Source organism: Alosa pseudoharengus, unplaced genomic scaffold (assembly GCF_046254945.1).
Source record: "Alosa pseudoharengus isolate Yale_2024_CS ecotype anadromous, Long Island Sound unplaced genomic scaffold, YU_APseudo_1.1 YU_APseudo_1.1_scf_5, whole genome shotgun sequence".
Taxonomy (NCBI): Eukaryota; Metazoa; Chordata; class Actinopteri; order Clupeiformes; family Clupeidae; genus Alosa; species Alosa pseudoharengus.
Window position 1 is genome coordinate 30,065,307 of NW_027468837.1, and position 17,686 is coordinate 30,082,992.

Sequence of the window (17,686 nt, forward strand, 5' to 3'; positions counted from 1 at the left end):
ATGGAACCACTGAAGAAAAGAGTCTGGAATTAGACCCAGTTTTCATGATAAGATAAAGATCAATATAAGATCAATAAAATAAAACAACAGCAGTGATTGGCTGCAAAAATAAATAATGTCACGCATCTTGCACCTCTCAAAACTGGGCTATCAGGTAACCTAGAGAAAAATTTGAAATTTGAAAATTATGAAATATGACTAAGGCATTAAAATGCTGCTTGTTTGTCAGGATACTTTTTCACTGATTTATTTTAAAAAATATGAGCTATGAGTGTGAATGTTATATAATCCATCCCCTAATTCTGTTTTACTGGTTTATTTGACAAATAATCTATATAGATTTGCTCTATAAAGACCTTATGTCTGTTTGGGATTGTTTTGAGAGCCTATTGATGTATCTCAGAATAAAGGAATGTCCACAACATTAGTGATGGTTTTTTTGTGTGTGTGAATGTATTTTACTTAACTCATTGAATGTAGCTGGATACTCATGAACGCATGTCTCTAATAGCCACAATAGGAGTAATTTTAGCAACACCGTATTTTGTGTGGCCCATAACGACCCAGTGGATCATGAAAATGTGCCAAAATTCACATTCCTTGCTTGTTGTTGGTACATTAATCCCATTCAGATTTCCACTTATCTGAGATGTAAGAGTTCAGTATAGGTTTAAGGTCTGGGGCAGGGATTTGACATTCTGTGACTTCTTTATTGAGGGTTTGCTTAGAGGCACTGTCCGCTTTCTCATTTCCCCTCAGACCAACATGGCCTGGGACCCAGCAAAAAACTACACTCAAGTTCTGGTTCTTTAGACGTTCTAGTTGATCAAGCTCAGCTTTGGTTGTACTTTTTGCGTGACATTAAAGCTGTAATTACATACATAGTTATTCTACTGATCTTTATACTATTCATCCTGCACATAGACTTATTCTTACTACTCTTATAATGTTGTTTCTGCACTACAATGACACTGTTTCCACACTGTACATAGCTGTATGTTATGTACATATCTGTTTTATTATATTCTGTTAATACACTGCATATATCTATATTATTATTTATACTATTATAATGTTACTGCTACATCTACATACATTATTCTACTTATTGTATGAGATAACTGCTAATACACTGCACATATTTATATTTAATTCATATTACTCTAAACCACCTTCTCACCTCACTCCCGAAACACAAAGAAAACAAACCAAAATATATCTATGCAAGAACATGGGATGTCGTTGTATTCCAAACAATAAGCCAACAGTCGTGGAAGGGCATTACTACGGTTAAATCTCACTATAATCTCCTAGCTGTGCGATATGTCCCATTACAACCCATTGATTTGATTCGTGTTCTTGCCGTCCACTAGGTTATTTTGCTGTGGCGCGAACAAAACGTGACGTCACATGCAAGGGCTGCAGGCTCACATTGCTTTGACTGTGCTAGAAGGCTACATCAATTATCAAACAACGCGAACTTCACCTGATCTCACGAAGGCAGTAATTTTTAAAAAGCCCAAAACTAAATAGAAAACATGTGAAACTCAAATTTAAAATTAGACTGGCGCATCCCTCATATACACTAGTAGGCAGAATGCAGCAAGTACCCCTCCCACATAACAATTTTTGGTTCGCTAAAGGTTCCGGGAAGGTTCGCTGAAAGTTCCGGGAACGTTCGCTGCAGGTTCGCGGAAGGTTCTCTCCGAAGGTTCGCTCACGGTAGCGCAGGAAAGTTTTCTGAACGTTCGCCGAACCTTCCCTAAAAGTTCCGCGAACGTTCAGCGAACTGTCAGTGCAGGTTTGCAGTTCCTTCAGCGAACCTTCCCGGAACCTTTAGCGAACCAAATATTGGGCACTACTAGGCTACTACTACTAGTAGTAGTAATAATAATAATAATAATAATAATAGGCGATGATAATAATAATAATAATACTTAACTTCCAGATGTAATATTGGCGACTTATTCTTGCCACCTTATAAGACAGGCTATGTTCACAACACTAGATAATGGTCAATGAGCAGACAGCATGTAAAACATGAAATGTTTTATTAAGTATTTGCTGGGGAATTGCAGACGAGAATGACGCACAATTTATTCAGGCGACACTTGGTTTCAATCCGAGAGAATCCGGGAGTCCTTCTTCTGCCTTTGGATGATGGGTCTTTCAATGCAGCTCCTGCGAACGAGAGAAGACATGACGCTAAATCTACGTGTTTTTTTCAAATGCCCATCTTTGGGTTACCTGTTTTCCTTGGATCAAAAAGCACACTGGATTACTGGACGAGAGATTGGCAGGTATTTTAATTGTCCAATGCTTTTGAAAACATGTCCCACACCAAAAGGCTACATCGTTATGCAGGCATGTTGTTTTAACCACGTGTGTGTGAAACATAGTGCATTTTCCAAGGCGTGGTTTTGGCCTAGTATTTGATTCACTGTTTACAATGTAACGTTACGTGTGCAGTAGCAGTACCTGAGCTGATATGGTCTCTAAAATCCAGTGACACGTCTGGCCTCCACTCCATGTGTTGGTCTGAAAGACACAAAAATGCCAGTTGTCAAACAATTCGTGATATGCATAGACACAGGTAGTATAACTAACTTTTTCAGAAAATTTAATTTAACAGCGAATGGCAATAGCCCATATTATATTTTGAGCCTGTAAAACCTGCATGATCTGAAACGTACTGTATGATCTGAAACTGACTACATGCTCTGGCTAGTAAATGCATAATGCTCAAGACATAGTTGTACCGTTTTCTTTACCAAAGCAGGCCTCTGTTGTGTGGTCACAAGTGGGATTAGACATGGGTGACAGCTGACCAAAGTGCTAATTTTCATGTCCTTTCCAATAGCATCCTTGGGAGGACAACGAAAATCAAATGTGAGTATTGAATCACAAGTGCACACTGAAAAGACACACGTTTTAAAGGACACCATTTTTAAAGACTGATATTGATTCATTTTCCTTTGCAAGATTTGTTTAAAAGCAGTAATAGTGCGTACGCAACTTACATTAGATTAGAGGTTGAAAGTGCACATCGCAGGGATCCATGTAAAGGTCTTGAACACTGAAACAAATAAATGATAGTTTTAATTTTTCACACAGGAAATGCCAGATATTTATAAGTACGTTCTCAATTAATTTGACCCATCATGAGTTGTCAATACTTATCAGCATTTCCCTGGAGCTTCATTGATCTTTGCAGAGTTGTTTTCTCCAATTCACCTTACCACCTGTCCACCTATCTGTACCACTGATCTGCAGTTATTGCTCTATAGATATACATGTAAAGCACTAGGCCACTACTATTAGTAGAACACAGACATTACTTGAATTTGTACACAGATATCACTGGAATTTGTACTAATTATCATACACCTTATCCACTATATCAAGTAATTGACATGACATTAGATCCATAAAACAGATTTTATTTCACATTGCGTTTCCTTTTCTCTTTCCTCTTCCATCTTAAACAAAGAAAAACATTGCAAGATTGTTAGTAATGTTTGATTAAATAAATTATAAGAGCTGTTATGGTGCAATCATTATGACTCATTTACCACTTTAATTTCCTGTGTGGCGCCAACTTAAGCGCCTGGCCAATGGCATCTTCAGCTGCGTCCGCCTTTATTTTAAATAATTTCTGGCATGCTCCTAAAACACATAGTAAAGATTTAGAGTTGTCAAACAGATCCATGTTTTAACACCGTCGTACATATGGTGTGACACCGAAAACCCAAACAATACCCAACTTTACTTGTAATAAGTAAATAAAGTATTTATTGCAATCAGCAACAGCTTACCAATCATTGCTTCGCAAAGCCTTAGCTTACTGAAAGGGCGCTTGCCCAGCCTTCCCTTGTAACTAAAAGTGGACCAGAGGTCATTGTTGCCCACTCGGCGGAGCATTCGCCTAACGGCAGCATTCAGGTTTGCTCCGCCGAGTGAGCGCAGGTACATAGTCTGAAAGACACGGAGAGATCATAGTTATCTGCCACTGCCCTGTTATACATCATCAGCTCAGTTGTGGGCACAATGATGAAGATGACTATATTGCGCTATGCGTATATAATCAAAATGCATACCTTTGGAGAAATGTATACCTTTTATACAATATACCTTTTATATTTCCCAGCCCCTATAGCCCTGTGTGTGTGTGTGTGTGTGTGTGTGTGTGTGTGTGTGTGTGCGCATGAAATGAAATTGGTCACCATTCTTTGTTTTTTTGCCCTGTCTTCCATCTCCTTTTCCAGCCTCTCCAGGTCCTCCAGGGTCTCGCAGGGATGGTCGAGGACATTTTCTGTGTCGTTCCCAGGTGTCATGTTTTGCCTGGTCAAATTTAGAATTTGCTGTTGCTGTTCAATTATTAAATCTAATTTCATAAGCACTTTCCTCTGGAAATCTAAAAGATAAAAAAAGGAATGTATCACAACTTTGTAAAGAAATAAAGAACTGGATATTTTATGTAGATACTATCTTATTAAAGCCTTTGCAATTAAAGGAACACTCCACCTTTTTCTTTTTGGGGAAATTGGCTAGGAGGTATTCCAGACAATTTAATAACTCTAGGGCACACTGCAAATTATCAAAAAAGGAGGCATGTTCCTTTAAGTAAGGACAGCTGACTGACAGTATTTAGACTTACTGTCATTTGCCAACTGCGTTGTAGTGTGCTCCGCTTCAAATTAGAAAAGAAGACATATTTGCATTTGATGTTACAAATGTTGAGACAATAATACATTATATGATGTATTAGTAAAGGATAATGTATATTATGCCGATCATTATTGGGAAAATAAGTCCCTTCAGGGCAAAGCAAGATGAAAATAATGACCGGTAGAACTTTGGGAAATCCCATTCAAGTCAATGGAGCGTTCTATTTGCATTGTGAAGAGCTGTATAATAAGTAATAATAATAACAACAACAATAATAATACACTGTATTGTGACACCAATACAATAGTTAGGACAGGAAGGTGATAAAAGGAACAGTGATAGAACAGTTTGTATATTTAATTGCCTGTTGTAAAACAGAAATATTAATGATTTTCAATGTTACTGAATTTTGGAATATTTGTTTGTTTGTTTGTATTTACAGGATTATTTCACAACACTGTGCTTACCATTTGAAGGACCCGCCAGTGGAGATAGACCAGTAACTGGAATTTCAAGAAATGAATGATTGTGAAATGCAGTTTTAACACTTAAACACTTAATATTTTTATTTGTAATTTCAATGTGTGTATTTCACTTACCCTGCACAAGTGTATTGGTCAGTGAAGCTAGACTCCCTGGAGACCCTGGAGACTCCAGGCTTCCCGGCCCACGTTGTTTTCCCCCGGAAAACATGTCTTCAGATAGCTCGTCTAGTGATCCAAAAGAAAAAGGAGACGCCATCAGTGAAGGTATGAGTACAGCAGAACATTTAAGGGTTTTGTTTATGCCTTACCGGGAGTCTCCGAGTCCTCACTCTCGTTTGTGTTTCTGTTGTTGTCTATCAAGTAGAATGTTTTTTTTTAGTCAATAGAAGTCGTTAATGGCTGAATATAGACCTAGAACCTAGAAACCTAGAATTGTACTTACATTCTGGAGGAGGTGGGAGGGCTTTTTTTGGGGGGAGGGGGATTTCATCTGCAAAGTTAAGAACAATTAGCTTGTTAACACAAACAACAGCAGATCTGATAAAGTGGGTCTTTAAGGGTGATTTTGAGGTGGTTAGGTTGGAGCGGTCACGGTTTGAGAGGGAAGTGGCAGCAATGGAGACTTGTACTTACATTCTGGAGGAGGTGGGAGGGCTCTGGGAGGAGTTTGGACGGGCTCTGTTATTTTATGTTTTTTTGGGGGGGGCATTTCATCTGCAAATTTAAGAAAAATGAGCTTGTTAACACCAACAACAGCAGATCTGATAAGGGTCTTCAAGGGTGATTTTGAAGTGGTTAGGTCGGAGCGGTCATGGTTCTAGAGGGAAGAGGCAGCAATGGAGACTTACCATCAGAGGACTCGGTATTGTACCGAGTTGGCCTTTTGGTCTTTCTTTTTTTTTTTTTACTGATTTCCACCTCACTCTCCAAATTTGAAGTGAAAGTAGCTGTTTTTGCCATCTCGGCCGCCCTGCTGTATGAATCTTAAGGGAAAGAATGGGAGAAATCTTTCATGCAGTTTAGTAATATGCTAAGTACAATGTTTTGCCTCCATATAACCAGGTTTGCAATTCTTCAGCCTTAACACATGTCTGATGTCTGCCATTAGTTATTTTTTAAATATTTTTTACCTGTCCATAGCCATATTTTTTTAACTTGGAATTTCTTCCATTTGTCCTTGTCCGGCAGGACCGCCTTTTTAACTTTTTTGGTGACCTCGTTATTGGTCCAGTATGAAAATGTTCCCTGTAAAGTTGTGAAAGTAGTCATGTATTGCAGAAAACTAGGGCTGTCAAAATAACTGATTAATTTCGATTAATTAATTTGAGAAAAAATAACTGATTAAAACAAATTAGTGCAGATTAATCGATTCCGTATGACCTTTGACCCCGAGCCGTTCTAGTTAGTAAAAATTGTCACTATGCTGATTATTCAATGATTCATTTGAATTCAAATATTTAAAATACTTTCACAGCAAAAATTATATATGCGATTAATTTAGATTAATTAATCACAGAGTATGTAATTAATTAGAATTTTTTTTTAATCGATTGACAGCCCTACAGAAAACACATAATTCTTATCTAGGCATTAACATTAAAAGTACCGTTTGTTTTTGGACCACCCAGGTGCTGGGAACAGCAGCCATTGCACCGTCCTGAAACTCCACCACAGCATATTTTTTATCTGCCATTTCTACAAAGGAAAGGAAGTTAAGGTAAGCATGGTAAAGTAGTGAATGTTACTTTGTTGAGCATTCATGTTGTATTACTTTGTTGAGCATTCATGTTGTATTGTTTTGTTTAGCATGCATGTTATATTGCTTTGTTGAGCATGCATGGCCCGTTCAGTTGAAAGCCCACTCACCACGTCAAGGTACAGGCCAATGAGTGGGGTGTTAGTATGACGGGACAAGACGGACAATGGTGTTAATGGGGAAAATATAACGTTTCCTTTATAATGTTAAGTTAAACTGTTGTTAGACAAAAACTTCTGTCTTTTCCACAGATTAGGACTCAATTTGTTGTGATTGGTTGCTGCGGGGTGGAGAGTTACTTAATTCAAATAATTCAATCTGTGGGAAAGACTGACATTTCACAAGGACAAACATAGATGTAGAAGTCATTGGGTCATTTCATTGGGTTCGAAACAGGAAAAACTGCTGCCTTTTAAGATATCTAACTGGGGAGCAAGGCAGCAAGTGCGGTTTAAAAAAAAAAAAAGTTACTATCTGATTAAATCATTGTTGTAACCAACTAACGTCATACCGTAGTGTTAACCAAAGATTCTAGAGTGCTACACTCATTTTTGAAAGCTGCAGTTAATCAAAAGTCATGTCTGGTGAGCAGGCAGCTGTCTTCGGTTTCGAACAGACCCATTGACTACTTCATGCTTAAGTTAGTGTTAGATTGTGTTAGGTTAAACAGAACAATCTGAAAGAACAGTCTTATTTTGATTGTTAGTAGACAAATTATGGGCAGACGTAAACTACACAATTCACAGTGTTAGGTTGGGTTAGATTGAACAACGATGTATAGAAACATTAGCTTAGCAGACTCTATGTATGCCAAATGGCCCATCCAACAGCAGTACATAGTATGCGGCACGTCACTGGGGTTATCAAGTGGGCACCCTTATCCACCGATGTTTCGTTAAGTTAGGCCCACGACACCTCATGAAGGCTTAACAGTGAAACCAGCGTCCTGGAGACACTCCCCTCCATGCTGCCACCATATTAACACATTGAAATAGCCAATACCCAAAATACTATTAACTAGCCTAGGCATGGTCTATGTTGGCTAGGTTGGTCCGTCCCGTTGATGCGGACTGAACCATAACCATAAAAACCCTAGCCAACCACCATCGACCTAGGCACAGTCCGTCACTAACACAAAACTGTGTGGCTCTATGTTGTCGGTGGTGGGCACTCCTTGTGAAAGTCCTCTTCGTTGCTGGGGCCGTTTATGATCCACTCAGCAACAGTTTCAGCCATTGTCGTTTGTTGTGCGGCTCTATGTTGTCGGTGGTGGGCTTTTTAAACACTCCTTGTGAAAGTCCTCTTCGTTGCTGGGGCCGTTTATGATCCACTCAGCAACAGTTTCAGCCATTGTCGTTTGTTGTGCGGCTCTATGTTGTCGGTGGTGGGCTTTTTAAACACTCCTTGTGAAAGTCCTCTTCGTTGCTGGGGCCGTTTATGATCCACTCAGCAACAGTTTCAGCTGTTGTGTGGTTAAGTTGCATGGAGGACTTGCATGAAGACAATCTCATCTCTGTTTTCCACCATTATTGCTCTCTTGGTGCAGTTGGCTTCTGGAACCATCATTACTGAATAGCGCTTTGAGTGCACCTTGAAACACCCAAAAATGCGCGAGTCACAAGGACTCAAAAACAAGGGAAGAGGTGATTCATATACCCGACACCGTAACAATGGACTTCCAGAATCATCTTTGTTGTCTGTTTCTTCGATCACCTCGTAGCATTTGCCATCGATAACAAAGCTGTTGTTTGGTCGTGACACTTTACTTTTCTCTGGCAGTATGACGTTCCTTTGGTGTTGCTTCATCTCCATGAGCCTCTTTGCTACCTGTACAAGTGGCTGTTTTCCCGATCTCACAAGACGTTTTAGTCTTTGCATGTAATTCTCAAACACAAATGCACTGCAAGCATCCAGACATCCAAATCTTCTTGCTTCTGCTGCGACATGCACAAGAGAGTGTACATTGTACACCATGAAATGCTTTCCATAAAGGTCCTTGACTTGATTAACAAAATAAGCCATCAGCTCCTCAGCATACTTGTTGTGCTCCTGTTGGTGTGGGCTAAGGAGGAGACTCAGGGCTATGCTGAACTGCATGAAGTGATCATACAGCTCATCCTTTAGTATGCCCTTCAGCACCACTTTGCCTGTGTATACTGCAAATTGGCGTAGCTCTGTGGCTTTCCATCTGTCGATATCCTCCAGCTTCCGAGGTTTTCTGGCAAAGCAACTGGGCATCGATTTCCTCAATGACAACAACCTCTCGCTTAACTGATTTACTTGACCAGCAGACATGCGCGTCCTCTGCGGCCCCTTTATCCATACTTGTAGGAGTTTCTTCATGACTCCTAAGCAGACTTGGTGCATGTAATCAATGGGAAACTGCTCAACCATGTCTACTGGGAGCCTCATCAGTGGCGTTGGTGGAATGTCCTCGTTGCGTTGGCGGTCCTCCATCCGGCGGCGGAACTTGTCATCTGTTCTTAGGCTGAGATCATACACTTCTGGGAATGTCATCCTTCCTTCCCATACACCTCTCTGATCACACTTGTCACAGCCATGATAACCTGTGTATTGTTTGATGCGTTTGACAAAAGCTCGAGCAGGTGCATCACAGACAATACAGCGAATTTTCACTCTGATGGCTCCATTGTTGAGACCATCTCTCAGTAGGTCCTGAAGATCATCTACCATTTCCTCCAGGAACTCAAGTGAGTTTGGTTTAGAGGAGCCTAGTGTTAGGACCACAGGAAACACCGTTTGTGGTTGTAGGTGAATACAGCAAAGGACAGGCCACATTGTTGTCTTGCTGCTCTTGAAAAGTGGTAAGCCATCCACATTCAAAGAGATTTCTATTTCTCCTACCACTTCAATAACTTCTCTGGGGTAAAGCTGCAGCTGTTCCGTGAGTGTGTCCTTGAAATCAAAATGTATGTATTGCATGCCCGATTTCGTATTGACTTCAATGTGTCTTGGAGTTTGCATCAGAGTACGGGCAGTTGATGGCAATTCAGGGTGGCCATGTATTTTTAAACCCTTCAGAAGGTCATCCAAGGCAGTGTGGGAGATCTGGTGTTTTGAGGCCCACCCCTGAAGAAAATCCTTAACTGAAGGAGGATCGTCCTCCACTTCAGACTCTTCTGTGGAGGTACTTGCCTCCACTTCTGTCATGTCAGAGGCCAGAGAAGCAACTGCACCCACCTGTTCCTCACTATCCTCTTCTGTCTCTTCTGAGTTGCTTCTCTCCCCTTGTTCTGTAATCTCCAAGTCAGAATCAACATTGTCTTGTTCCTGCTCCATTGCTGCTCCATTGTTTTGTTCCTCCTCTTCAATCTCTTCACTTTGTTGTTGGTTGACAGTCATCAGAGTCCTTTGAGCAAGCTTCCATCGACGAGTATACTGCTGTCTTTGCAACCTGTCCATTCTTGAATGGTCCAAGCAAGCAATGAAGAGCTAATACTAACCTGACACTTTACTTACCTGACACTTGATACTTACCATGCAAAATTATTCTCCTGTATATAACCCAAAAAAAACAGCCTTAGATTACTATTTTGTTGTCTTCACAAAAAGAGATAGAGCAAAAAAAAAAACATATTGACAAAAAGTGTTGGGACATTTTTAAGTAAACCCATTCAAAGTAATGGTCTTGCCTAAGCTATGTTATTGCTATATCCACTATTTGCTGTACCTTGTTTACCCCTTTTCACAACATTGATGTTACCATAACTAGCCATATTACGGTATCGAGCAAATGATGATAGACAATGACAGATATATAATGATATATATCTGACACTATCAAACACAAAAGGGAACGTCTTGCTTTGGTCCGAAAGTGTAAAGCATTCAACAAAGCAAAAAGTGGCTACTTTGAAAAATCTAAGATAAGATATCACATTAGTTTGTTTTTAGTTCTTTCTACATTTACAAAAATTCTTAGTTGATTTCTCCTTGAATGAATGAGAAAGGCTCAATGAATGCCTATGTCTGTCTGTGCCTGTTACTTCTTCTAAAAAAAAAGGAAAAAGCCAAAATCTCAGAAACCCTCAATTTGTTGTTTCCCTCTCAAACGTGATTGGATTGTGCAGGCGCCACTGATTGGGACAGCCTATCAGCAATCACCTTCAGCTTTCCGCCAAAGTCAACTCCATGGTTAGATTTAGATAAGAGACGAAACCATGGACGAAACAATGGATGAAGACGCAACAGGTCCATCCGGGGAATGTGCCAACCTGTGGCCCCAACTTGCCAGACTATTTCAATTTTCTGAACAAGTTAATGATAGTTTTCGCTTCAAGTGTTTCAATTACAAAATAGTATTTTGTATTTGAAATACGTATTTTAAATACATGTATTAGAAATACTGCCCATCCCTGGCAACATGGTAAAAAGATATAAATTACTTGATTTTACTTTCAATTCCTTTTACATTCTCCAAGGTATTAACATTAACATTTTTCATAACTCCAAGTAGGATGTTTCTGTACATAAATGTAAGCACTGTGGCAGTAGTAATGCAATATTTAGAAAATGTACTTTTACTTAAGTAGACATCTGACTGTTGTACTTTTACTTGTACTTGAGTAAAATTTAGCAAAGGGTATCTGTACTTTTACTCAAGTAATGAAGCTGTGTACTCTGTCCGCCTCTGTTCGTAATACATTTTAGGACTTTTACTTTTGATACTAGTACATTTGAATGCAAGTTCTTTTGTACTTCCACTCAAGTAGAAATGTAAAAGGAGGTCTTCTACTTTTACTGGAGTAACATTTAAGCATGGCATGTGTATCTCTACTTTCACTCAAGCACAGAATTTGTGTACTTTGAAGAATTTTGTACACAGAATTTGTCCACCACTGATGAGAACCTAGTTTAAGAACTTGACATTCCCCCCACGAAACAGTCTAAATGGTGTGCATCCGGATGTTGATGTTCATGATTTCCTGTTTATTTGCGTTACCAGAGCCCGTCGTTACATTGTGTGGCGTGCTAGAGAGACACGTTAAAACTGTACTGATTGTGATCACTGCCACTGGAGCTCTCACAGTAGGTATAAATGCACACATATAATCTTGACTTGACTGGTACTTTTATCCCAAAATTCAGTATTGTGTTATAGGACTGTGGATTTCTCGCCTTCACTGTTTTGGGAGAATGAAGCGTGCATAACGTTAACAGCTACTAACTTGGCCTATGTCATCATTAATGTGGCCAATGTCTTTGTAGGTTGTAGACCTGTCGTCAGCTTAACTACATAAAGCCTACACCTTTCGTGGTCGTCATTATATGACTTATCTTGTTGAAATTGAGTTTCATGTGTTGGTTAATAGAGGATTGCCCTTGAATATCGATGATAACTTAGCCATAGGTGTGTAGATTTGAACAAAATCTAGTTTGGTTCTTGGTTTGTGTAGAAATTAATATTAAGTGACACATAGTGCTACACGTAGCAGAGGTTTGGAAATACAGGACGGTTGATTATAGGTGACGTTCCTATGTTTACGTTACGATTGCGGTCTTCGCGTCAAACTATTTCATTAACGTTATGGGGGAAATTGTTGGCTTACATGATTCGGTCATTTAATAAGCGGTGCTACTAGATTGTTTAACTACTTAATATAATAAGGAAATGGATGGTAAATAATGTTAGCTACCGAGCTAACTGTTCAGACATTAGCTAGCTAGCATAGCTCCCATAGGATTAGTGGTAACGTTAACTAGCTCTCTCTGCGCTAATGTAACGTAACGTAACGTAACGTAACTTACCGGTGATGGTGACCGTGGTCTCTAGCGGTGATTTTATATTATCACTGGGATAAATATTTGAAAATAGCAGATCGACAAAAACTTTTTGTGGAAGCAGACCGTCGTCAGCAGAGAAGTCAACTTCAGTAAGTGGCAGTTTAGTGAAGTAACGTTATTGTCGCGAGCTTCTAGAATTTAGAATGATTTTCTAAATCAGAGTGCGGGAAACGTAGTGTTCGATCTGTTTTGGTGGGTGCCTCGGCGGGCCTGTTGGCCTACTGTGTGATTGTTAAGGTAATCAGAATGTTATTTAGGCCTACTTAGGTACAAAAGGAATTTGATTTTGGTATGTGTTAACTCTATGTACAGTCAACAAATAGACATGCACTAGTATACACTAGGGCTATCAATCGATTAAACAAATAATGTAATTAATGATATACTCTTGTAGATTTGTATTCACGTAATTACTAGGCTGTTGCCTTTTCTATCCAGTAGGTGGCAGTCCAGGATAAGAAATAGAGCAGTTCAAGAAAATATTTAACTAAACAGTAGGAAAACGAGACAAAGAAAAGTAATGTTATTGGAATGGAAATAAATGTAACCACCTTCAACAAACTTTTGAAGACATTTAGTTTCTGTAATTAATAAATTGAAATGAACATGATATTTTGACAGCATTAGTATACACAAACAAAGAGTAATATAGATCGGCTACATACTGTAGGCTACAATAGAGACAACAATTATAATAATAATAATATTAATAAATAATAATGTAGGCACATATCAACATAATGTACAAAAATGCAAACAAGAAATAGGATTGGGATGTAAAGTACACATGGATAACAATTAACCGGCAATGAGTTCTTGCTATTATTTTTTACTATTATTATTATGCACATGTGCCAGCTCAACTTAAATGAATACAGTGTTAGTTAACATTAGAAATTAAAATGAAATGTTTGTCAATAAGTCAACAACAGTAAGAATGAGTAGCCTCGGAAATAGAAGAGAAAAAATAAAGTGGTGTTTGGCCCATATCTGTGAAACAAATTGAGTGGAAGTGAGTGTGTGTGGGGTGGGGTAACCAGTTAAATGTGTGTATGATCTGTTTTCTTCACAGGTCTTCATGAGGAGGAAGGTCCTGTGGGCTAAGTTCTGTCAAGGACTCCTGGAAGATGTGTGGATGGGATCCCATACCATGTTTACCTAGAAGATCAGCCGCAGCATTAAAACAATTAGGTAAACCATTTATAGGTAACATTAGTCAGCTTAGATACAGTTGTAATGGAACGCACACACCACAGATCTGGTGTCAATATGGTTTTAAAATGCACTGAATGTATTGTATAGTTTAATTGTGTTTGCGCGTGTATGTATACTAATTGTGTGTGTGCATATGTATGTATGTGTGTGTATGTATATGTATATATATATGTGTGTGTGTGTTTAATTGAAGTTTTGTTAACCATGTTAAGACAGTTCTAAATAGAAAATACAAATAAAGTCGTTTTATAAACCTAACACTTGTCAGTGTCTCTTTATTGTTGTTTTCATAGTAGAATGTTATCGTGTTGTTAGCATATGTTTGTGTAGGAGTGCCATCTAAACTAGGCCAACATGGTTTTTAAGCATTGTGTTGGCATGCGTTTGTGTTGGACTGCCATCTAAATTGGATTAACAGGGTTGTTAGTATGTGTTGGTGTAGGACTGCCATCTAAACTGGACCAACATGGTTGTTAAGTTAAGTTAGACTGTAGATTCCTACTAGAAATTTGTTCTCTGCATTTTATCCATCCGGGGGCACACACACTCAGAGCAACAAGCTCACTAGAAGCACAAAGATAAGTAGACATCATCAGCTAGTTTGTATTACATATATAGCTTTTCTCTTCCCTCCCCACAATCGATTTTGCTTATTCAGAGTCTTATAATTAAGACATTCCATTACCTATGCATCCTCAAGAGAACCTTAAGAGAACCTTTAGGGAACGTTCCCTAAAGGTTCTTTAAAAGTTCAGAATATTTACCTTTAGGGAACCTTGAGGGAACGTTCATAGAAGGTCAGCTGGAGAAAAAAAAAGAACCATTAGGGAACCTTTAGGGAACGTTCCCTAAAGGTTAGCTGAAGGTTAACAAAAAAATAACCTTAAGAGAACCTTTAGGGAACGTTCCCTAAAGGTTCTTTAAAAGTTCAGAATATTTACCTTTAGGGAACCTTTAGGGAACGTTCCCTAAAGGTTCTTTAAAAGTTAAAAATATTTACCTTTAGGGAACCTTTAGGGAACGGTCCCTAAAGGTTCTTTAAAGGTTCAAACTATTTTACCTTTAGGGAACGTTCCCTAAAGGTTCCCTAAAGGTAATTACCTTAAGGGAACCTTTAGGGAACGTTCCCTAAAGGTTATGTGTTTGCTGGGCTGGCTGCAGCTTGCAGATCGGGGCTGGGCTCAATGTGAGGCGGAGCTGCAGCTAGGGGCTTCTCGAATGCAGCGGGAAAATGTCTGCCTCTTGCATTCTTTAGGTGCCATCTTGACCACGCCATGCGGTGTTAATAGACACGAAGTAGTGGCTTTTATACGGATTTCTTCAAACAACCATTGAATACGATAAAAATGTGCATATGCTATTTTAATACCAATAAACTGCCTATCCATACATCATATGCAATTTTCTCATCAAATTTTAGTCATCTAAAACTGATATGACCGTCTGCCTGGTGCTCATGAGGGCAAGTTAGGATACGAAAAAAAATCTAAAGTTACTTAGCAAAGACGTTTACACAGCCTAACGTTACGCAAAAACAAACAAAAAAATGCAACATAGAACGAGAGTTAAAACCATACAGAATACAGCTTACCTTACTTTTAGTTGGCTCTTGGTAGTCACAGGTGAAATCTCTGTCAGGAAATGTACAGGAACATTTGGTTTTGGTGAACATGCTAAACCTAGCAGCTAGCTAAAGTAAGTGCTACGGTCAGGTACAACTATTCAAAAAAGGGAGTTTAATGCTTCTCATATCATATAATGCCAGTTTACACGGAACTTACCACCTACAATATACAACAGAAAATATAATTAGGTAACTGGCTATTTGCACGATAGTTAATGGAATTACTAAAAATAAAGCATGGTTAAGCTTAAGCAACACACTTTACCTCAGCGATCGGTGACAGGTACTGAGGGTGAGAACATGGGTGAGAAGAATAGTCCGACTTTGTTTTAAAATGGCGGCAGTAAGGTCAAAGGGTAAATCACAAATTGTTTAATAAGTTCGTTTTTTTCCATACTTAAATATCACGTATCAGTGTTTATTACATTTATTATTATATTTATTATGTCAAGTTAATTATTGTCCGAGTCTACCTTTACATACATTTAAAATACGATTTCAGTAAAATGTATTTACCGGTATTATTAAATGAAATTGTGTAACTTTCGTGTAATTTCGTAAAGTTATGACAAAGACAATCTTGTCCATTAGAGACTATATTTTCTGATAAAACCATAGGATAAAACTGGAGAGGAAATACTTGTCTAAGACATTTCACAATCACTCCCACAACAGCAACTGAAAAATACGTTGAATCTGGCATGTTTCCTATTTGCCAGAAGAGAGCCATAAAATAATGCCCCTCCCTCCACCACCTCCAGCTGCCGCCACCACCTATTCCGGAACTCTTCAGGGTTGCCATCCATTTGCCGACATCGTACACAAACCAAACAAATGCCAGAAGAATCCAGAAAAGGCCCGGAAGATTTTGCTATCTGGGAAATAAAACGCACATAGGCCTGTTGCCTATTCTGCCAGCTTGTGACAATATATCGTCCAAAATGCTTGATTGCATTGCATTCTCCACATTAGCTAAATTTTCATGTACCACATCAGCATTTTTGTTCAGTGAATCTTTTGTAAATTGCTTTACAATTACCGTCGGGCCCTTGTCAGCAGACTTCGGCTTGCCTCTTGCCACTATTCACTCCTTGTCTTCCGATGTCATTTCTGAGTCATCTACAGATGTTTACACACATTGACTTCAACCTGTGTTATATCCTAGATGAGACTGCCTGGGTTATTTTGTTTAGATATTAGCCTATATATAAAACACATAATTGTAGCCTACCATTCAGGGAATAGGCATTTAAAAGAGAGACAGAGAGTAATATGACTCAGAAATGACATCGGGTGATGGCAGTGCGAGATGTTCAGAACGTAAGAGCTAAAACTTCTACAAACTCAATAACATCCACAGCGGAAAAAGAAGGTAAGAAAAATAGACGCCTACTGTGTAAGGCAAGCAAGCAAGTTTGTGAACATGCGCGTTGCACTGTTGTGCGGTGGACTTTCAGAATGAATGGAGTCGGAGTTTCTTTAATATCGAGGTGTCATATTTGTCCGATGGCCTGCTATAAAATGAATTGCGATGTCTGTCTGAAAAAGACGCGCTCGTGCAGTCAAAATGAATGGGAGTCTTCAGAACAGGCTTGTCAGTCAACCTGACAACAGTGTGTAAAGTAGCCTTGTGAATGACTTGTTATTTTATCAAGGATTTCTTTCTTTTTGCAAAAAATAAAGTACAATAGGCATTAATTAGTAGGCCAGGAGCATGCTGAAATTATGTGGCAAATTGCGTTTTTTATTACAATGATAAAATTGTAAAAGGACGTGACCGAAGCTGAGGCAAGCCAGGCAATAGGCCTATAGGCCCGACGGTAATTGTAAAGCAATTTACAAAAGATTCACTGAACAAAAATGCTGATGTGGTACATGAAAATTTAGCTAACAATGTGGAGAATGCAATGCAATCAAGCTTTTTGGACGATATATTGTCACAAGCTGGCAGAATAGGCAACAGGCCGATGTGCGTTTTATTTGGAGACTGTTTTGCGCGACAGAGACTGAGTTTGCTGCTGATATTCTGGGGATAGGCCTAGCCAATGTACGACTTTTGGTCAACAAACTTTGGTGCTGATGGATGGATGATAAGTTTTGCTATGCAGTTATGGTTGAAATAATAGCCCATCA

At 39.0% G+C, this 17,686-nt stretch overlaps 1 protein-coding gene and 1 long non-coding RNA gene across 3 annotated transcripts; one reads left to right on the top strand and one right to left on the bottom strand.

The window, feature by feature from the left end:
- Positions 1 to 2,034: 2,034 nt before the first annotated feature.
- On the bottom strand, positions 2,035 to 5,779 carry LOC143104117 (uncharacterized). The gene is made up of 12 exons (XM_076268063.1): positions 5,596 to 5,779; positions 5,462 to 5,506; positions 5,268 to 5,378; positions 5,136 to 5,171; positions 4,658 to 4,690; positions 4,224 to 4,414; positions 3,816 to 3,975; positions 3,573 to 3,666; positions 3,021 to 3,479; positions 2,760 to 2,864; positions 2,479 to 2,538; positions 2,035 to 2,181 (listed from the first exon to the last, which is right to left on the bottom strand). Coding segments are annotated over exons 3-9 (609 nt in total). The 5' UTR covers positions 5,362 to 5,378; positions 5,462 to 5,506; positions 5,596 to 5,779; the 3' UTR covers positions 2,035 to 2,181; positions 2,479 to 2,538; positions 2,760 to 2,864; positions 3,021 to 3,478.
- Positions 2,209 to 14,187, top strand: LOC143104118 (uncharacterized). Of its 2 annotated transcripts, XR_012983006.1 has the most exons (3): positions 2,209 to 2,300; positions 2,861 to 2,889; positions 13,787 to 14,187. It is a non-coding gene; the product is annotated as an uncharacterized LOC143104118 (long non-coding RNA). The 2 variants fall into 2 exon arrangements; XR_012983005.1 differs by lacking the exon at positions 2,209 to 2,300 and having other exon boundaries at positions 2,801 to 2,889.
- The last annotated feature ends 3,499 nt before the right edge of the window (positions 14,188 to 17,686 follow it).

Excerpts from the sequence above, each read along its gene's own strand:
- LOC143104117 (XM_076268063.1), bottom strand. The coding sequence starts at position 5,361 with ATGTTTTCCGGGGGAAAACAACGTGGGCCGGGAAGCCTGGAGTCTCCA. Across the intron at positions 4,415-4,657 it reads AACGCAGTTGGCAAATGACA|ATTTCCAGAGGAAAGTGCTT; the intron begins GTAAGTCTAAAT and ends TTTATCTTTTAG. Across the intron at positions 3,976-4,223 it reads GGGCAAAAAAACAAAGAATG|ACTATGTACCTGCGCTCACT; the intron begins GTGACCAATTTC and ends CGTGTCTTTCAG.